Consider the following 22,392-nt stretch of genomic DNA (forward strand, 5'->3'; position numbering starts at 1 on the left):
AGTAGATAGTGCCCATGCCGACAAGATACGTCAACCAGGCCCACCGACAGGGACAAAGCAGCCACAACACCCAGAGAGCTGAACCATCAAGTTATGAACCAGGCTAATACATAATACATACATACATAACAGATACATATACATCCACACACATACATACATACATACATATAAACATACACACATAGGTGCATACACACACACACACACACACACATATCAATACTACGACAACCACCACTTCCACCTCTATTAACAATAACAGTAATAATAATAATAATAATGATAATAATAATAATAGTATTGATAATAGTAATAATAAGCAGAATTTATAAGTATCTTACAAAAAGAAATAGGACATCATTATAGTCAGTTATCGTACCTTCAATTACATACTCATATATACACATACATACACAATGTATTCATCTAAAAACAATTGTTGAGCAGTATAGTAAATAACACCCTGCTTTATTCTTATATTGTAATATTGTAAAGGTATTTATATATATCTCATGTGACTTAATAGGGACATCAGCTCACCAGCTAGATTTATTCAATATTTAATGGTAGGAACAGAGGGCTGAAGGTTATATTAAATTTGAATAACTGGTTTTGTATTTTTGATGTGTGTTGTTCTTGAATGATATTGTGACGAGGATTACTGGGCTCATCAGCGTCACCCTGGCTACAAACCAGCTGCACCTGCCCGTCCTCATCACCGGCGATCGGCCACCGCTGCTGGCTCATTACCAGCTCGGCTTTATAAGCCGCATGCTCGCTACAAACAGGCAGTCTGATGACTCGAGCTGAAGTGACGGCTAATCTGATCTCTGTTCTTCTTCCCATTAGAAAGATGATATTAAAGTATATAATTTTGTAAGCATCTTTGCTGAGTTGCTAATTGTGCTAATATGTTTTAAAATTGGGGGAGGTTGTGCAATATCTTTGATTGCAGTTGTAGTTTTAATGGAATTTCTAATCTGTAGATAGTAATAATAGTGTTATTTTCCTAAATTAAATTTCTGCATTAATTCTGTAAATGTAATGAAGGTGTTTCCCAAATTTGTAAATAGATTTTGTTGTTTATTTTTTTTGTGTGTGTGTTAATAACTCTTACGGAGCCAGTTAGTCAGCTCATTCGTGTTCCTTAGTCTAGTCTAGCCTTGTCTTGTCCCTAGTTAACCGAGTCTTGATCCTTCCTTCGTTATAACTTCTTGTCTGTTTTGCTGCCAGCCTATCAGAACTCTCGCCTGTCTATTCAGATTATTCTATTGCCTCACCCTTCGGATAACGTTCGCCGTGGATCAACCCTCGCCTGTGTTACGGACTACTCTTTCGTCTTGCTGTCTATACACCTGTTTGCCATTGTTCTGACCCTGCCAGCTATGACCATGTCTTTGTCAATGTCCTCTAATAAAAGTTCGCAAATGGATCCGCCCGCTTCACGCTTTATTCCTCACACCGTAACAGTAACCAATTAGAAATAAGCTAACATACACAGCCATTTAGACCTACTTAATCAGTTTCATCCAGTATATTAATGTATTATATTACAATGTGAACTCTGATTGAGCGGTTGAGAGGTGCTTATGTTTATGTAATGATCTGCAGTAGTAGCTAAAGAATAAGCACTAGTAGCTAATGAATAAGTACTAGTTCCTAAAGGAAAATATACTAGTAGCATGAAAATAGATAATAGTACATAGGCAGAGAGCATCACTAACTGACAGCCAAAACACAGACTTAAAATCACTCATTTTAAGGTGTATCAGTCACACAGGATTTGTTTTTAGAATATGTGTATACAAATTAATTGTTACTCAAGAGCCGATCCTTACTATACACAAAATACACAAGCTGTGTAGGGTCCCTGAAACACCAGGGGCCCCCTTGCTGTCAAAGATGACACAATTTCATATAATTTCTAATATCACAAAACAAAACCGTGGCAAAACAAGGCAATGAAACAAGAGAAAACGCTTAGTAGAGTCAACACAGCAAAACAATACTTCACAAAGTCAGTTTGTAAATGGCCTCCTTTTATGTCCACCAAACAGGAAGTAACCAACGAGGCAGCAGAGGGAGGGCAACAGTCAGTTCATGAGAAAGGGCTCCCTCTGCTGGCGTGGCGTTACAATAGTATACATCATATATTATCACAATAATGTTCAATAAAAAAATAAAAATAAAAATAACTAAACATTAAATACAATAAAGCAGTAGACAAAAAATGTATAGAGTAAACAAATGTTTCAAACAGATTAAAGTGCAAAGGAATTCTAAAGAACACGTAACAATAAGATCTCGTTAGTTAACCTTAGTTAACACACAAATGTTAACAATGAGCAATAGCTACATTTGTTATTATACTTTGTTAACAAATAAAACTGTTAGTTTGTGTTAGTTGGAATAGTTGTAAATGATACAGTTACAGCTTTTGCTTTAAATGTTGTAATTAACTACGACTAATAAACTAGCAATGACAAATTCTTTGTGACCGAGCTAGGGCATGCTGTAGTCCAGATTAAACTTAAAATGTAAAAAGTTATTGAAAATGAAATGAAATGGAAAATAAATAGCCTATTATTAAGCCTACCCTGACCGCACACGTACATCACGGATACATATATTTGACGTCTGTATTTACCTGCTCATCTGCAGTATGTCTATAGGATGTTTCCTATCAGATGTCAAATAGATGTCTATTAGATGTCAAGTCAAGTCACCTTGGTAACGCTTTAGATTACAACCCGCAAAGAACTACGTAAGTAAACTGAATTTACGGTGTATGTTTCTGCAATTATAGTGTACCTATAAAGTACGTACATGTAGGTATGAGGGAACAATATGTTATATTTGGGTAATAAGGGGATAACAAACCAGATATTGAACCTGCAAAGAACTACTGAATTTATGGTGTACGTTTCTGTAATTATAGTGTACCTATTAGTACGTGTAGGTATACGGGAACAATAGGCTATGTTATGTTTTGGTAATTCGGGAGTAACAACCAGATAAACAACCTGCAAAGAACTGCGTAAGTAAATGGAAGTTACAGTGTATGTTTCGTATTTATATTGTACCTACGTGTAAGTATAAGGGAGCAATATGTTAAGGTGGGTAGTAACGGGGTAGTAAACAGATATACAAATAATTAAAAATAATTTATAATGGATTCATTTAAAAAAAAACTTAACAGGTACCTGTTCTATTAAATCGTAAGTTTGGTGTATCTATACGTAAGCTTTTTTAAATTACTGGGAAATTATACTCTTGTTCCACGTAGTTACAGGGTAATTGTGCCCTCTGCGGGCTGTAAATTAAAGTGGCGACTGTTCCCCTCTTGTTCAACGAAGTTACAGGGTAGGTACAATACATGAACACACAATCTGTGTATTTTAATAATTTTTATAGTCGCTAATCCCACTTCTACCTCTAAACCTAACGTTAACTATGACTGAACAGTAATAAAAATATAAAAAACAGGAAAGTGCAATCACAATCATTTATTTATTGCAAAAAATGTCAACAGCCATACAAAAAAGTAATCCAAATAATGATGCGTTTGCAGCCGCAGTCCTCTCTGGCGGAATACAGTAGGTTTGAGGTGCAGTACATGAGAGCAGAATTTAAATTGTTAATCGCTGAAAATATTATCCAGATTATTGTCTTGATCCACTCCTCGAAGGCGCCCGCGCGTCCAACGCATCTCACCAGAAACACGGCATGTCGTAATCTGTGACGAATGCAGAGAGCCAATGAAAGTCCGATTTTCCTGTCGCAAAATGCACTTTAGCACGGGTCTACGGCTGTTGCTGCTGGACTCGCTGCTGGAGATGGAGATGAAGATCGCCGGACAAAGCCTTGAATTTGGTTCTGGTCCTCGCAAATCGTATGGATTCTGAAGATCTGGGTTACAGCACACAAATAAAATTGTTTAATTTGTAATTATGATGCGTGTTCGTTGTATTTTATGGTTCTGTTGTTAGTTACAGCATGTTAGAGAAAACGCCTTTGTGCTCCACCAAGACAAACGAAGTTAATATTACATGAATGATTAAACGATTGCAGAAATATTATTTATTTTAAGGGTTTACCGTATAGTCATGATAACATTATGTAGACCTATTCTTGGAAACGAGCTGGCAACAAAAATCACACAGAACAGAATGAAATGTTATAATTTCATATTAAGTAAACGTTAAATGTTTAGATGATGTAAATATGTCAGTATTGTTCATTTATTGTCTGTAAAATGTAAATAAATGTACAGTTTGTAGAACCACATTTTACGTCGCGTTGTTATTGTACCTACCCTGCAACTTCGTTGAACAAGAGGGGAACAATCGCCACTTTAATTTACAGCCCGCAGAGGCACACTTACCCTGTAACTACATGGAACAAGAGTATAATTTCCCAGTAATTTTTAAAAGCTTACGTATAGATACACCAAACGTACGATTTAATAGAATAGGTACCTGTTAAGTTTTTTAAATTAATCCATTATAAATTATTTGTATATCTGTGATAAACGTAACCTATTGTTCCCTTATACTTACACGTAGGTACAATATAAATACGAAACATTCACCGTAACTTTAGTTTATTTACGCAGTTCTTTGCAGGTTGTTTATCTGGTTGTTACTCTCTATTACCAAAACGTAACATATTGTTCCCGTATACCTACACATACGTACTAATAGGTACACTATAATTACAGAAACGTGCAAGGCTTAAAACTGCAGCCACTAGTGTCTGTCGCTAGTGCACATCTTGAGATCAGGGGGGTTGAGGTTTACCTGCACAGCACCTACCAGCTGGCCTCCGTTACACTTGTACACAGTAGATGTTTTCCAGATCAAGTAATCTTTAACAGACATCTTGCAAATGTACGGTATCAGCTGTATGCAAAGTGACCCACATTTGGTTTTCAACCACTGTGTACATTTGATATCTTTTCTCTGGGATGAAAAACAAAACACGTAACACACGGACAATGTACTGCCCAAGCAAAACTACACCGCTTACACAAGACCAAACAAATGCTTTAACAGAAACCCTTAAAATAGATAACATTTCCGCAATCGTTTAACCATTCATGCAATATTTACTTTTTTTTGTCATGGCAACCTGTCAAAATAAAAGAATGGTTTAATGTATAACAGAAATATATTACTCTTGTAATACGTTTGTACAGTATAATGTATGTCTTTATATATTTATATTTCTGGCCAATTTAAATAAAACAATTAAATGATAAAAATAAATATTACAACTACATTACCCAATAATTATAGAAAAAAAATTCTACAATTATTATTAAAACCTTTTTTACAGAATATTCACACAAATTTTCTTCCATGTATTAATTTTAACCTCTGTTTGTTTGTCAAAAAATAAAAGGTTTAATTTTCATTTGATTAAAAATAAAGAAATATTTAATGTGTTAATGTGTTAAATTTAAACACAAAAAGTTCTTAAAAAAAAAAAAAAAACTGAGAGAAACTGAAAAGAAAAAGGTTGTAGGGCCCTATTGTTCAAAATATTGAAATGGAGAGTTTTTGACTTTTTTCACTGAAATAATCAGGATAGGACAATATTTGGTTGCGATACAACCATTTTAAAATTTGTAATCTGAGGGTGCAAAAAATCAAAAATCAAAATCAAAATATTGAGAAAATCACCTTTTAAGTTATCCACATGAAGTTCTTAGCAATGCATATTACTAATCAAAATGAAGTTTTGATATATTTACGGTAGGAAATTTACCTTTATATAACATGATTTTAATGATTTTTGGCATAAAAGAAAAAATGATCATTTTGACCCATACAGTGTATTTTTGGCTATTGCTACAAATATGCTTGTGCTCCTTAAGACTGGTTTTGTGATCCAGGGTCACATTTCTAATATTACTATTTCATATATGGTATAAACCTATATGTTTTATATATATTCTGAGGATGTATATATGTATTAATAATATATTGTCCCATAAGAAAAGACATATGATATCACTTTCTGTGTGGGATAAACAAAGCAGTTACCCAGAACTCAACAAGGCATGACGTCAGCTTCACATTCTTTATAAAACAGATTGGGGTGTTGTTTTGTTTAATTTTGCACTCATTCCACAAAAAAAAAAAGGCCAGGTCAGTAGTACTTAAATAAATGTAGTCATTATACTGCAGCTCATCTATGAACACATACTGTGCTGTAACCGCAAATAATGGAGTTAGATATACATTATGTCAATTTTGAAAACAGTGATACTGAGTGCAGAACTCTACCTAAAATACCAAGTCAAAGCCAGGATGCAGGAAAAGCTCAAAAATGCAGTAAGTATACATTTTCTGAAGTAGAAATAGTGTTGATAATGCTTGGGGAACTGAGAAATGCTACACTATGTTTCAGTCATTGTAACCATTGCTCTCTAAGAACATGCTTACATAAAATGTATTAACACTGAATGTTCATTATATATATATATATATATATATATATATATATATATATATATATATATATATATATATATAATTTATTTTATATCCTGTTTGCCAGGAAGAAGTGGATGTCTGGTGTTGATAGCGATAGCGATGTGTTTCGTTTTGCTCATTTGTGGTGTTCTGCTGGTTTTTGTCATACTGCAACACATCTCCATCACAGCAGACAAAGGCCAGTCCAAGACTTACAAGGACACAATCCAAGTGTTCAATGAGACCATCAACAGATTACAGAACAGTTACTCCGATCTAATGACTAAGAAAGACCAACTGCAGGAAAAATTCAATGTCATGAGTGATGAACTAAACAAAGCTTATCACAAAGGTTAGTACAGATCTGTTTCTGTAATTTCATTTTTCTTCTATCATTGAAATATGCATATGCATTGAAAGTAAAACCTAAAAAACTGTGCGCATAAGGAAGTGATTTTTGTGAGTTTCAGCAAATGCACACAGTCACAGATTGCATGCTTTCCAGCTGAAATAATAAGTATAATAATAGTAATTGAAATAATAACTTGTGATATACAATCTTGCCCATGTTGCCCATCTATGATGTTTGGTGCTGATGGAGATGGTGATGTGTTTCGCTTTGCTCATTTGTGTTGTTCTGCTGGTTTTTGTCATACTGCAACACATCTCCACCACAGCAGAAAACAACCTATCCAAGAACTACAAGGACACAATCCAAGTCTTCAATGAGACCATGAACAGATTACAGGACAGTTGCTCTAATCTAAGGACTAACAAAGACCAACTGCAGGACAAATTCAACATCATGAGTGATGAACTAAAGAAAGCTTATCAAAAAGGTTAGTACAGATCTGTTTCTGTAGTTTAATTAGCCTATTTTTACATATACAGTTTTTAAAAAGTGTGTTTCTATTAGCGTTTCAGTTGAGCTCAGGTTGGTTTTTCATGTCCAGTGTTTCGAAGAACTGGTCTGAGAGCAGGCAGTACTGCAAGGATCGAGGTGCTGATCTGGTCATAATCAAGACTGAAGTCAAACAGGTAAATATTTGTAAGTATCTGTTTATGCATGAGAGCAATCACTTACTCTGTTTTTTTTTTATGCACACAGCATTTCATAACTTCACTTATCAATGTTGATCGTGAGAGGGTGTGGATTGGTTTGACTGACATAAACCAAGAAGGCACAATGCAATGGGTGGATAATTCAACACTGGAAAAAGGGTAAGTACTAAAAAGCACTGCGTAGCGGACTCACACTACAACTCTATATTACGCTGGTTGAGGTGGCCAAATATGGACAGGATTCCAGTAAGAGAATCAGGGATTGGTGAAGAGATTCTTCACAAAGATGCATTTATTGAACAGTCTTTTGGTTGTCATCTGCACCAATTATTCTTTGGCAACTATACTTTTTATCTGTATTAATGGTCTAAAGAAACAATAAAGAAATATAATTACAACCATATTCTGAGAACCATTTAGACAAAAATGAAACTAAAATGAAACAAAAATTATTTTTAAGGGTATAATCACATAATATTTCTTCCATGTTTAAATTTTAATAGCAAAAAACAAAACAAAAAAGTTTGCTTATTTTTCAATAATTTAAAGATAAATAAAATTAATGTTTTATGCCTTTGTTTGATAACCAGAACATTTAAAATACACAACACATAATTTCTGAGGGTAAAAAAAGAGGCTATATGAACATTAAACAGGGCCCTAAACATGTCATTTTTGTTGAACCTTTATTAAATTGATGTGAAATTGTATAAGTTTTATGATTTTAATTAATTAGACATGCTCTTTATACAATTTAATTTACCATTAAAAAGGAGTTGAGAAAATTAAAAACGGGGGGGAAAAAAGAAAAGAAAAAGAAAAAGAAAAAGGAAAAAACGGAATTTGGAAAAAAAAATAAAAGGGAATTTGGGAAAAATAAAATGGATTTTATAGGGCCCTACAATATATATGTATATTTGTATATATATATATATATATATATATATATATATATATATATGTATATGTGTGTGTGTGTTTGTGTGCGCGTGTGTGTGTTTGTGTGTAGTCAAAAAAAAAAAAAACTGAAGAGAAGAAAAAAAAAAAAAAAAAAAAAAAAAAAAACTTTACTTTTATAAATGTGCCTTAGGAACTTAGGCCCCCAAAAAATTGACAGGGAAAAAAAAACAATCGTTGGTGTCAGTCGAAAATATTAAACAAGTTGATCTAATTCTGGATATTTGCAGTTGGTGACGAGATCGAACCGAAAGGGCACTTTAGCGTGCCCCCTGTGCACGCCACTGGATGCGGTGACTATCCACACAGGAAGTGGCACAAGGCGACGAATCATCTGATGCCTCTATCTATCCCGAATCACTGAAACATGCGCATGCGTTGAAAGTGAAACCTAAAAAAACTGTGTGCATAAGGAAGCGATTTTCGCGAGTTTCAGCAAATGTACAAGGTCACACATTGCACGCTTTCCAGCCTAAATCATAATAGTAATTAAAGTAATTGAAATAATAACCCGTGATATAAGATTTTGCTCATATTGCCCATCTAAGTCATTCATCCCACACTACCAACAGGCACGTTATGTAGGCCACACGTCCTGTATTTCGTTTGGGCACCAAGGTGTCACTGTGGCCTTAAAGCCTACCCCTCGCCTACTCTGGCTCGATTGCTATTGCTGAGGTAAACCACGCCCTCCTCATTACCGTACGGACGGAGAAATGTAGAAATAAATAAATGTAGAAATAAATAAATGTGGAAATAAATAAAAAATACGTAAATAAATGCATAAATGTGGAAATAAATAAATGTGTAAATAAAATGAAAAAAAAAATACATGTGGAAATAAAATTATAAATAATTATATATTTTTGCTTTTTACTTTTCTTCGTATTTATATATTTATATTTGCTTTTTTTATATTTATTTGTAGATTTATTTATTTATTTATTTATAATTATGTCAGCTTTGGCATTCCATAGGGTCGATTATAATAGTATCATTATCTCATTTTATGAGATGGCTTTTAGGGGGTTTTGCATCTCAACTCTTCATATGTATAGATAGATAGATAGAGAGAGAGAGAGAGAGAGAGAGAGAGAGAGAGAGAGAGAGAACACGTCGGATGTGGCGCTGGGACGTTTTCAGGAAATTCGAAAGTCGAATGTCATTTTTATGTCAAAATTAGGTTTTCATTAAATTATTATTCTATAACATCTTGTCTATCATCTCTGAAAATATATTGGTGAAATTCACTTGTTTAGTGCAGAAAAATAGCAATTTATTGCAGCAAGCAGAAATGACTGTCTTACTCTTACGTTAAGAACACGCTGCAGAGGTGCTTTCCCTTAACACCACAAAAACACTTAACCTATTAAAATAAACCAAATAACATATTTAGTAAAGGCGTATCATTCTCCGCCAGTCCTGTGTAAACTATGGCAGCTGTTTCACTTTAAAGCCGTTTTTCTCAAAATTCCATTCCTAAAAATCGTCGCTATCAGCCAACTTAAGATAGCCATAACTCTGGTTACATTCAAGCTATATGGTATCAAAACCTAAAAAAGGTAAAATTTCACCATGTGTTGGGTTTTCCTAGATTGCATCATATATATATATATATATATATATATATGAAAATATCACAGCTAGTGTCACAGGAGTAACAAACAAAATAGACGTTATTAAACTGGACACTGGAGAGTTAGACACTGGACCAAGAACTCTGTAACGAAACACTCTTTAAACACACAACAAACGAGGGGAAGACGAGACACACCTGGAATCAAATAGAACACAATCAGTACAGGAAGGATCAAATATGGGCATGGAAATACAGGAGGGAAAACTAGGTCAAAAGGCACATGGGACAGGTGGGAAACAAAACAAAACACAAAGAATAGTCCATAGGCGTGACATTATGCCCCCCACCAGAACGTGTGTCCTCACGCAACATAACATAGAGGGGTGGGAGGGTAGGTGCCGGCAGTACCAGATCCGGGCACCATGGTAGAGCAGGCAACTCGGGGAGCTATTGCATATCAGGGAACTCAGGGAGCCATGGCGGAGCAGGGAGCTCAGGGGGATATAGCGGAACGGCATCCATGGCCTTGGCATTGACCCTCGGCCTAGACCTATAGCCCTCTCTGGGCTGTACTTGGGGACAGAGTCTCTCTATTGGCTTGACTTGGGAACAGGAGTACTCTCTGGGCTGGACAGGGAAACAGAAGCCCTCTCCGGGCTAAACACAGGATCTGGGGCCCTCTCTCGACTCTGGTCTGGGCATGTCTGGTGGTTTGTGAGGTTGCATGCCTGGATATGTGGCTAAGTTCATGTGGCTAATAAAGCTCATCTTTTCAGTCACCACAGACATAAGCAAACCCTGTGTTATCATGCAAGAGTTCCAAGATGTATTTCAAGGGATCACTCACTTCCCAGGTGAATGCACAATACACCTTAACACTGCAGCTGTTCCTGTCGTGTATCCTTCCAGGAGGATTCCCTTCATGCTGCGCAGTCACCTCAAGGAGGAGTTGGACAGCATAGAAAAGGCAGGCATTATTGCTAGTCACTGAGCCCATGGACTGGGTAAATGCTTTGATGGTCATTGAAAAGCCCCACTCTGGAAAACTATGTTTAGACCCCAGAGACTTGAATAAGCCAAAAAAGAGACCACATTAGCCCCTCTGGATGACATCACCCCAAAACTTGCTGGAGTGCAATTCTTTAGCGTACTCGATGTGAACTCTGGATACTAAGTGATCAAGTGATGGATACCGAGTGATCAAACTATCAAGAAGGTACAAATTCCTCCGCTTACCCTTTGCATTGACCTCCACTCAGGATGAGTTTCAAAGAAAGATTGATGAGACTTATGAAGGGCTTAACGGTGTAGCAGCCATTGTAGACAACCCACTCGTCTTTGGAAAAACAAAAGAAGAACATAATGCAAACTTGCACGCTATGCTAATAAGGACTCACGAAAAAGGAGTGCGCCTCAACCCAGAAAAGAGTATTGGCACCCATGGTAAATATGATCAAAGGCGGCTGTGAAAATAAATCTGTATCAATTATCACACAAAGGCTAAATTCAATTAATCATCTATCACAAGGAGTAAAACCAAATAATATAATTCTAATGTGCAGAACAAGACTGTTGAGCTTCACAAAATACAAAGTGGCTGTTAAAAATATAGCTAACACATTGAAAATCCCCACGTCCACCATCAGGGCAATATTTAAGAAGTTCCAATCAACTAAAGATGTTACAAATCTGCCTGGAAGAGGACGCGTGTCTATATCGTCTATATCGTGGTGAGGAGGAGAGTCTGAGTGGCCAAAGACTCTCCAAGGATCACAGCTGAAGAAATGCAGAGATTAGATGATTCTTGGGGTCAGAAAGCCTAAAAAAAAATAAAAAATAAAATAAAAAAATCAAACAGCCCCTACATTCCCACATGTTGTTCAAATGGGTTTCAAGAAGAAGAAGAAGAAGAAGAAGAAGAAGAAGAAGAAGAAGAAGAAGAAAAAAAAACTCCTGGCTCATCCCAAAACAAACTCCAGAATATTCAGCTGTCAGACACGACTGGAATTTCAAATGGGCTTCTATAGTCTGCTGAAACGGTACAAAAGGGGATAAAAAGTAGCCCATGCCCAGGGTTAAATATACTGCCGAATCTTTAATATTGTGGGCTTATTTTTCTGCTGGAGGTCCTGGGCATCCTGGCATCATGGATTCTATCAAATACCAACAGATAAAGAATCTAAACCTGACTGCCTCTGTTAGAAATCGTACAATGGACCATGTTTGGGTCTTCCATCAAGGCAATGATCCAAAACAAACATCAAAATCAACACAAAATTGTGTCACTGAGCATAAAACGAAGCTTCTGCCATGGCTGTCTCAGTTTCCTGACCTGAACCCTGTAGAAAATGAGTGGGGTGAACTGAAGAGAAGGAGCACCAACATGGATCTGAAGGATCTGGAGAGGTTCTGGACGAAGGAATGTTCTCTGATTTCTTGTCAGGTGTTCTCTAAACTCATCAGGCATTATAGGTGGAAACTCAGAACTGGTATCATGGAAAAAGGATGTTACAATAATCAAGTGCCAATAACTGTGGCTAACATAAATTGAAGAAAAACATTTATTTCATAATGTGAGTTTGCCCCCACTTTCCATTGTTTTACTTCAATGAAAGGTTAGAATTTTGTACATTTTTGAATGAAAGATCAAAATGATAAACAATGCAGATTTATTTTCACAGCCACCTTCGCTCATATTTACCAAGTGTGCCAATATCAGTGGGTGGCAGTATATGCGTCCCTGAGGTCAGTTACTTTTGGCACAAGCTATCAGGTGTCAGGTATAAGGTATCAGACCTGATCCAGAAAAGGTCAACGCAGTAAAAGACATGAGTTTCCCAAACAACAGGCTAGAGGTGGAGACCATCCTAGGTATGGCTCAGACTCAAATGAAAGCATTTAAGAAGATGAAAGAACTGATCACAAGAGAACCTGGTCCTGTTCTGTCATATTATGACCATAGCAAAGAGCTCCATGTTTAGGTTGATGTGTCATCAACTTATATCCAAACAACAACAGAGCAAGATCCACAGCCTACCTTTTTGAAGAACAGTGTCAAATCTGGATGGCCTGACATGAGAAAAAAATGCCATTCCTGCCTTTTCGAGTACTGGAATATCAGAGATGAGATTTCAGAGATTAAAGCACTTTTGTTCAAAGGTGAGAAAAACCACATTGTTAGCCAGAAATGCTAGAGCGCATACACACTAGACACATGGGAATTGAGAGGAGTATGCAAAGAGCCAGAGACATTTTATTTTGGCCAGGAATGAACAAACATATTGAGGAAATGGTAGAGAGATCCATTACTTGCTTAGAGCACTGAAAATCTAACCCAAGAGAGCTTATGATCTCCCACCAGATCCCAGAGTTCATGTGGAATGGAGATGACTATTTGGTAGCTTTTGACTACTACAGCAGATTCTTTGAGTTGGAAAGACTTCGGTTAACCACATCAACAGTAGTGATCCATAAGCTGAAGGCCATATTCACCAGCCACGGCGTACCTGAAAAAATAATTTCGGATAATGGTCCGCAATACAGCTTGTATGACTTCAAAGACTTTGCAGTTCAGTGGGACTTTGTGCATGTGACATCTAGGCTTCACTATCCACAAAGCAATGGTCCCGCTGAAAAAAATACATGCTGAAAAGAGTGACCCGTATCTTAGCTTATTGGAAGAGAGGAATACCCTGTTGATATATTTAAGTCGGCATCGCAGTTGCTAATGAGTATGCATTTCTGCTCCATTCTACCTACATCCAGAAAGCAGCTGCAACCCCAGCTAGCTGAAACTTGTGATTGCTGTAAGGATCCATCCACTGGCCCAAACGCGGAGTCCAGTTGTCTGGTTGAAGGTTTAATGCATGTTCGGTCTTTTCACAGCGCTTCTGCAAAGTTTGCTTAATTTATCAGGATTTAGTTTCATTTTTAATTTAGCTCCATGTTTAATCTGACTCCAATTTCATATGATCGTTAGAATTTAAGTGTTTAATTTAGGCTGATCACAAATATCAGTTATGCATTAATTTAGATATCTGATCATTTCGGACTCGCTATACTTTCAATTATTCGTTCATTGGGGACCCGATGCTGCTCAGAGTCTGACGTCGGCCGATTACGCCGATCTCACGATCACAAAACGCCAGTCTGATGCTGAGTCAGAGGTATGTAGGTGACTAAATACCCTTTTTGACAGCCGCCTACTGCTTGCCTTCACAAAAAGTGTAGTTTACTTTAGTCTCTTCCCGTACAACTTGCTAACATCAGTGATAGACAGAAATCAGGAGGTCTCAGATGATGTGCCTACTGTTCCACTCAATCCTGAGCCTGCAGTTTGCTCTATCCTGGTCGTAATTTGCGGTAGCACCAGCCTCCTCACAATCTACTGGAAATAATGATTTCAGAAGAGTCTAAAATGAATCAAATATAATGTTTTATTTGTCAGGTAAAAATGTATCACGCCAATTCCACAATTAAACAATGAAAATCCAATTCAGAATTAAATTCAGTTCCAATTCAAATAAATACAGAACATCAATTACTCCAAGATAAATCTAAGAGTGGGAGATGCATACCTGACTTCAGAGAGACACACAGCAGCATGTGAGAGCTTTGGAGGCAAAGCTCCAGAGACTCTCACACACAGTGTGGGGGTTCTTCTGAATACAGAATCCCCCCATAATGTTTTGTCACTTCGCTTATATACCCAGACCAAAACAAACAAATCCTCCAATCAGTTGTAAAAACATAAAAGACCTTTTGGTTTGTCAGGAGATCTCATGACCCAGGGTCACACCTGCCTGGAGATTCTCACCCGACCCTAAGGGGAAAACACACCCCTCAGCAGCAAAACACAATTCTACACAAGTGTTCAGTCTTCCTCATAATATAAGAGACTGCTGTGAAATTGAGACCATTTTACCAATCGCACTGAGACCTTTAGAACGATACCAAACGTGAAAGGGAAAATTCGACATATTCACAAAATGTAACACATGTAGTATATGGACATTCTTAGTGACTTTCAGTGGAATCTCTTGGGGGAAAGGAGTGAGATGCAGGGAGGGGAGAGGAGAGGGAGGAAGGGGGTTGTAAATGAGCAATAGAGGTGGTGTTGTTTGCCCTCTTTGAAGATCTCTTCTCCAGATTAGTTTTATTGTTTTGTTGCATGGCATCTGTTTTTATCAGAGTTCCTGGACTTTAAATTCATGAGGAAATAATTTCACATCTTACATTGCTAAAAAGAAGCAAAAACAAAGCAAAACAGATATAGTACTATGATCGCAATGCACAAACATTGCCAACACTGGCTCAAAGAGACAATGTTAGTTCGATGGATGCTTGCCACAGTTTTGCAGCATGTGAGCCAGCACTTGGGGACATAGTCGCTAATACACCTTTGAACACAGAAGGGCAGAAAGAGAACACTTGCCTCAGTGTACAGGTTCTGGTTGCATGGTGAAATCTAGAGACATGCTTGACTTGTGAAGAGTTAAAAAGAGAGAGAGGTGTAAAGGCCTCTAACAATTTGTAAGATGTTAACCCTCTAAGCGCCAAAGTCGCAAAATTGCGACAAGACGTCATACTCATTAAAACAGACTGTAGTTTCTAATATGGTGTAATATCTCATTTGTATTCCCTACCACTAGATGGCAGACATGTAGTACTTTGATTCTAGACCAAATTTACGTCATGTTCCTATTCAAAGTATTTGAGGAAATAGCAAAGCAAGTGAACTATCGTATCTCTGATGCGGAAGCAGTTCAGTTCATAGCGTGCGAGTGAATTGTGAGATTTGTGAGAGAAAATCGCCAAATAAAAAGTAAAAAGTTGTACTGTAAGGATGTGTTGCACATGTTATTCGCCGATTCTGACTCTGAAGGGGAATATTTGTCTTTTGGAAATGACGATCGGTCGTCTAATGATCGCGCATCTCCCGGTACATCTTTACAGCGCAATGGTGCTGCCGTCAAAGCGAAAGTGTTCATGAAGCACAAAAAAAGCAATCATTTCGACACTTTGCCCAACGGGGAAGGGGGTGGCAAGGGGTGAACGTGGGGCTGGAAGTAGCAGCAGCTCTCTGGATTCAGCGGCGCTGGATCCAGCACTCCACAGAGGTGGGAGTGGCCGCGCTGTGCGTGCGAGAGCCGGGAGACGTGGTAGAGGCAGCGGGGTGATCTGGATCATGCGTTTTACTACTGTATATTATAGTAATATAGTAATAATGTAGTACTTTCTCGTGTTTTATTGTTGCTTTCCTCTTTTCTGATCACTTGGAATGAGGATAAAAAGACAAAAAAAAAAAAAAAACACATGCAAATAAGTTCAAATGGTTTCCTCTTTTCTGATCATTTGGAAAGAGGATAAAAAGACCAAAAATCACATGCAAATAAGTTCAAACATCCATTCAATATCTATTATTTCCTGAATATTACTGATGACCTGATCAAAAAGTAGGCTACTGTTCACATACGTTTTACTACTAGTATAGTAATACAGGTCCTTTTCAAAAAATTAGCATATTGTGATAAAGTTCATTATTTTCTGTAATGTACTGATAAACATTAGACTTTCATATATTTTAGATTCATTACACACAACTGAAGTAGTTTCAAGCCTTTTATTGTTTTAATATTGATGATTTTGGCATACAGCTCATGAAAACCCAAAATTCCTATCTCAAAAAATTAGCATATCATGAAAAGGTTCTCTAAACGAGCTATTAACCTAATCATCTAAATCAACTAATTAACTCTAAACACCTGCAAAAGATTCCTGAGGCTTTTAAAAACTCCCAGCCTGGTTCATTACTCAAAACCGCAATCATGGGTAAGACTGCCAACCTGACTGCTGTCCAGAAGGCCATCATTGACACCCTCAAGAAAGAGGGTAAGACACAGAAAGAAATTTCTGAATGAATAGGCTGTTCCCAGAGTGCTGTATCAAGGCACCTCAGTGGGAAGTCTGTGGGAAGGAAAAAGTGTGGCAGAAAACGCTGCACAACGAGAAGAGGTGACCGGACCCTGAGGAAGATTGTGGAGAAGGACCGATTCCAGACCTTGGGGGACCTGCGGAAGCAGTGGACTGAGTCTGGAGTAGAAACATCCAGAGCCACCGTGTACAGGCGTGTGCAGGAAATGGGCTACAGGTGCCGCATTCCCCAGGTCAAGCCACTTTTGAACCAGAAACAGCGCCAGAAGCGCCTGACCTGGGCTACAGAGAAGCAGCACTGGACTGTTGCTCAGTGGTCCAAAGTACTTTTTTCGGATGAAAGCAAATTTTGCATGTCATTTGGAAATCAAGGTGCCAGAGTCTGGAGGAAGACTGGGGAGAGGGAAATGCCAAAATGCCTGAAGTCCAGTATCAAGTACCCACAGTCAGTGATGGTCTGGGGTGCCATGTCAGCTGCGGTCAATGCAGCTAGCTATCAGGAGATTTTGGAGCACTTCATGCTTCCATCTGCTGAAAATCTTTATGGAGATGAAGATTTCATTTTTCAGCACGACCTGGCACCTGCTCACAGTGCCAAAACCACTGGTAAATGGTTTACTGACCATGGTATTACTGTGCTCAATTGGCCTGCCAACTCTCCTGACCTGAACCCCATAGAGAATCTGTGGGATATTGTGAAGAGAAAGTTGAGAGACGCAAGACCCAACACTCTGGATGAGCTTAAGGCCGCTATCGAAGCATCCTGGTCCTCCATAACACCTCAGCAGTGCCACAGGCTGATTGCCTCCATGCCACGCCGCATTGAAGCAGTCATTTCTGCAAAAGGATTCCCGACCAAGTATTGAGTGCATAACTGAACATAATTATTTGAAGGTTGACTTTTTTTGTATTAAAAACACTTTTCTTTTATTGGTCGGATGAAATATGCTAATTTTTTGAGATAGGAATTTTGGGTTTTCATGAGCTGTATGCCAAAATCATCAATATTAAAACAATAAAAGGCTTGAAACTACTTCAGTTGTGTGTAATGAATCTAAAATATATGAAAGTCTAATGTTTATCAGTACATTACAGAAAATAATGAACTTTATCACAATATGCAAATTTTTTGAAAAGGACCTGTATAGTAATAATTTTGTGCTTTCTCCTGTGTTATTGTTGGTTTCCTATTTTCTGATAATTTGGAATGAGGATAAAAAGACAAAAACAACAACAACAACAAAAAAAAAACATGCAAATAAGTTCAAACATCAATTCAATATCTACTATTTCCTAAATATTGTGAAATTCAAGATGGCCGCCCATCATGACGTCATAATATGCAAATTAGATTAGTATATTTACACCCCACATAAACTTTTGGTCATGCCCAACATTTGTGTAATTTACAGCAGACCTCTATCTTTAAGCCCTTTCAAGCCACAAGCTTTTGAAATCTTAATGTCAAAATTCAGCATTTTTCAAAAAAAACCCTGGCGCCTAAAGGGTTAAAACCAAATTTTGTGTTATTTCTGGTGTTATTCATGCTGTTGTCCGTTTGAATGTTCTACATACCATCGGTCACAATACTTAGTAGCTATTTAAAAGTATTGAGCAGTTAATGTAAGCAGTTAATTTGCCAGCGTGATTTTGGTTTTTGTAATTAGGAGAGAAAATTGTTCACTTGTTCTGTAAGTGCAATGTGGATCATTCGTACCCTCTTGATATGACATTATATATTTATGTATGTGTAAGGCCTGCCATATACTGCATAAAGAACACTATACTTCATAAAAAAGGGGGATGTAATATTATTAGCCCATGTGTATGCTGATTTGAATGTTGAACGTTAATTAGCTGTTGGCCCTGTGTGTGTGTACAGTGTACAGTGTTGCGCATTATAGCCAATCACACATGTTAGAATGCAGTGGCCAATCAGAGGCGTTCAGAACAGTTATTGCTAAAACCTGGAGTTTTGTTCAGATTTAACTCACAAATTCCCTCATCATAAGCAACAAAGGGCAGATGTACGAACTAAGTAAGAGATTTATTTATTATAAAGTGTACGGACAGCTTCATTGATTATAAGAGGAGTTATGAGTGCTTAAACACTAGCTAGACTGACTGTGCTCATTTAGAGTGCGTTCTTTTATTGCGTGATTTAGTCTAATAAAATACATTTTCCCAAAATTCAGGATATGGGGGCAGAAATTTCGCCAACACAAAATCATTCCAAACATCTCTAAACGACATGACGGTGTTTCGTTCCTGAATGAATCAACCATTTAAATGATTTGGTTCAATCGCAATGACACTTATTAACTGTGACTTAATGACACCTACTGGCCGATGTAATTGCACATTTAAAGTACCTTTTCATTTTTTAAAGGGGTCATCGGATGCTAAGTTCACTTTTTCATGTTGTTTGAACATTAATGTGTTGTTGGCAGTGTATGTACACATCTACCCTATAATGATAAAAATCCATGCAGTGGTTTTTAATTAATCTGTAAAAATAATATTCCCTTTTTCAAATCGAGCCATTCTCAGATGCCTGTCGGTGAGAATTGTTAATCAAAGTATATTAGAGACTTTTCATTAAGACCCTGAAGAATCATGTCAACTTGTGGAAAATGGGCATCCGATGACCCCTTTCAGCATTCAGCGTTTTAGGATTATTAAAATATTAAAACATTTTTCATGCATTCATGTCCCGCATTAAACAGTGAGTAAATGCATCTACATGCAAATCCAGATGCAGTGTTTGTTTCCTCTATATTGAAAAGATGATAACAGCGCTTCACGGCTGATGTGTGACACGCATAACAGTGCAGTAAATGGTAAAACATTGTGCTACAAATTAGTGTGTATAGTAATACGTTAATAAATGTAAAATAATTTGAATACAAATACCAGTTTATAAGTTTATTAGGCTAAATAGGAGATTGCTGACACTGCCTCAAACACAAGTTCACGCCAGCTCTTGCATTAAATTATATATATACACTACCGTTCAAAAGTTTGGGGTCAGTAAGACTTGTAATAGTCTTTAAAGAAGTCTCTTATGCTCATTAAGGCTGCATTTATTTGATTAAAAATATAGAAAAAAAAAAACAGTAATATTGCAAAATGTTTTTACAATATAAAATAATGTTTTTTTATTTTAACATACTTTAAAATAGAATTTATTCCTGTGATGAACAGCTGAATTTTTACTGTTACTCCAGTCTTAAGTGTCACATGATCCTTCAGAAATCATTCTAATATGCGGATTTATTATTAGAATGACAAACAGCTGTGCTGCCAAATATTTTTTGAACCTGTGATTTTTTTTTTCAGGATTCTTTCATGAATAACAAGTTTAAAAAGTACAGTGTTTATTCAAAATATAAATATTTTATAACAATGTAAATTATTTATTATTAACTTTTAATAAACTTTTAATTATTAACTTAATACATCCTTGGTGAATAAAAGTATTAATTTCTTAAAAAAAAAAAAAAAAAAAACAATAAAAATGTACTGACCCCAAACTTTTGAACAGTAGTGTATATATATATATATATAATTTCCATGGATCTAGTCTTCGCATCTGTTTATTTTATATTTGAATCAGGTCTCCTCGGGATGACGCTGTCACAAAAACAGGGTCCTAGAAATGCGGCCCTAGAACTCCGTTGGGCAGGAACATAATATTGTAGATGTCTGACACTACACTGCATGCTCCTAGAATCTGTTTTAAAAAAAATACTGCCATCGAAACAAAAACATAATTATAATACATAATGATTCAAATTTTGATGCATGTTATTCAGGTTTTGGCAGGCAACTGAACCAAATAATGACCGTGGAAATGAGGACTGCGTTGAACTGGCATCTTCACTTCCTCCCCTGAACAACTGGAATGATCTTCCATGCTCGATTAACCTAAAAGCGATTTGTGAGAAATAGGGTTCACCCCATCTTTTTGTGTTTTTTTTTTTTCTTTTTTTTTTCTTCTTTTATTATTTTATAAAATCACAATGTTATTAACACATTTCGGTCTGCAGTTTCTGACTTTTAAAATAGTGTGCTACTTTCATTTTATATAAACTACTTTTGAATTTTGTTTTATAAATGTATGTAATGCAGAACATTAAGAGTGGATATTCAGCTGAAAGGACATGTAAAATTGTGATTATTTTCTTATTGCTTTAAAAATCTCACAACATCCAGTTTCTCACAATGTGAATTAGGTTCATTTGTGATGCTAGATTTCTGATGTGTTTATGTCTTGCCATCACAATCAGCTCTATGTTAATACTGATGTTAAGCTTATTCTACATTTTATAATGCATCTCAAGTGCTGAGATGAATCTGCAGAAGTCTAAAGTGTCCCAGAATACAATTATTCTGATATTGAGTGTCTGTGAAACTGCTTTTGAATTTAATTGCTTTCTCTTTGCAATGAAATGGTCAAATACTGTTATAACGATAGTAAATAAACCCACAGAATTTAGTTTTATTTTATTTTATATGTGTGTCTGTTTTGTTGCACTTGATGCATGGCTATGGAAAGACCAAGATAACAGGTAATTTTCTAGCTTTTATGAAAAAAAAAAAAAAAAAAAAAAAAAAATGATCAGGTGATGATGATATTACTATTGTTACAGATCTGGTCGGTGAGCCGCGGACCGCTCACCACCAGATGTCGCGCTCACTCTTTGTACACACGGACTGTTGCACTACACCCCGGACTACATTCCCCATCAGCCATTGCACTTCACCCGCGTCCAATCAGAGACAGTATAAAAGCCCCGGTCTTCTTGTCACACGCTGCCGAGTATTGAATTGTTCTTTAGCATTCTTACAAAGCGTTCCTTGTTTCCTGTGTCTAGTTTTCTTGTTTAGCCTTGTTGTTTCGTTTTGTCAGTCTCGCCACCTGCCTTTGATTCCCCTCGCCTGTCTTCTCGGATTACTATTTGCCTAGCCCTTCACGGATAACGTTCGCCGCTGGATTGACCCTCACCTGTCACGGATTACTCTTGTCTCGCCGTCCATACACCTGTCTGCCGTTGTTTGACCCTGCCTGCCTGACCATGTCTATGTTTCGTCCCTACAATAAAAGTTTGCATTTGGATCCGCTCGTCTCTCGTCTCGCTCCCTCTGTTACAACTATCATGTAGTGACTTAATTCTCTGATCTCATTCAGAGTCTGCACTCTGATTATATGCTTGGTATGTAGTTTAATGGTATTTTCCCTTATTGACCAAGAACATTTTTTGGGCTCTGGGCTTACCTACACTTTTCTTTGATTTTCTAACCAATTCTAGCAGTCAGCATCAAGTCTCATATACCATTTTAAACAGGAGAACTTTAGTTTCAGTCTAGCTCATTTAA

General features: G+C 36.9%; 2 protein-coding genes across 2 annotated transcripts; both read left to right on the forward strand.

Moving 5' to 3' along the window:
• Positions 1–6,146: 6,146 nt before the first annotated feature.
• LOC127162768 (putative leucine-rich repeat-containing protein DDB_G0290503) lies at positions 6,147–7,326 on the forward strand. Its single transcript, XM_051105616.1, has 3 exons — positions 6,147–6,341; positions 6,568–6,834; positions 7,160–7,326. The coding sequence occupies exons 1-3, from the start codon at positions 6,233–6,235 to the stop codon at positions 7,324–7,326; spliced, it is 543 nt and encodes a 180-aa protein (XP_050961573.1). The 5' UTR covers positions 6,147–6,232.
• Positions 7,327–7,402: 76 nt separating this feature from the next.
• Positions 7,403–21,002, forward strand: LOC127162897 (C-type lectin domain family 4 member M-like). The gene is made up of 3 exons (XM_051105816.1): positions 7,403–7,520; positions 7,591–7,703; positions 20,829–21,002. Exons 1-3 carry the CDS (start codon positions 7,428–7,430, stop codon positions 20,962–20,964), a joined length of 342 nt encoding a protein of 113 aa, XP_050961773.1. The 5' UTR covers positions 7,403–7,427; the 3' UTR covers positions 20,965–21,002.
• The last annotated feature ends 1,390 nt before the right edge of the window (positions 21,003–22,392 follow it).

This window comes from Labeo rohita, chromosome 3, assembly GCF_022985175.1.
Source record: "Labeo rohita strain BAU-BD-2019 chromosome 3, IGBB_LRoh.1.0, whole genome shotgun sequence".
Classification (NCBI taxonomy): domain Eukaryota; kingdom Metazoa; phylum Chordata; class Actinopteri; order Cypriniformes; family Cyprinidae; genus Labeo; species Labeo rohita.

Bases quoted from the DNA above. Each gene is read 5' to 3' on its own strand.
- LOC127162768 (XM_051105616.1), top strand. From the start codon at position 6,233: ATGGAGTTAGATATACATTATGTCAATTTTGAAAACAGTGATACTGAG. The intron at 6,342-6,567 runs GTAAGTATACAT...CCTGTTTGCCAG, and splicing joins AGGAAAAGCTCAAAAATGCA to GAAGAAGTGGATGTCTGGTG. The intron at 6,835-7,159 runs GTTAGTACAGAT...TCTCCACCACAG, and splicing joins AAACAAAGCTTATCACAAAG to CAGAAAACAACCTATCCAAG.
- LOC127162897 (XM_051105816.1), top strand. From the start codon at position 7,428: ATGTCCAGTGTTTCGAAGAACTGGTCTGAGAGCAGGCAGTACTGCAAG. The intron at 7,521-7,590 runs GTAAATATTTGT...TTATGCACACAG, and splicing joins TCAAGACTGAAGTCAAACAG to CATTTCATAACTTCACTTAT. The intron at 7,704-20,828 runs GTAAGTACTAAA...CATGTTATTCAG, and splicing joins AATTCAACACTGGAAAAAGG to GTTTTGGCAGGCAACTGAAC.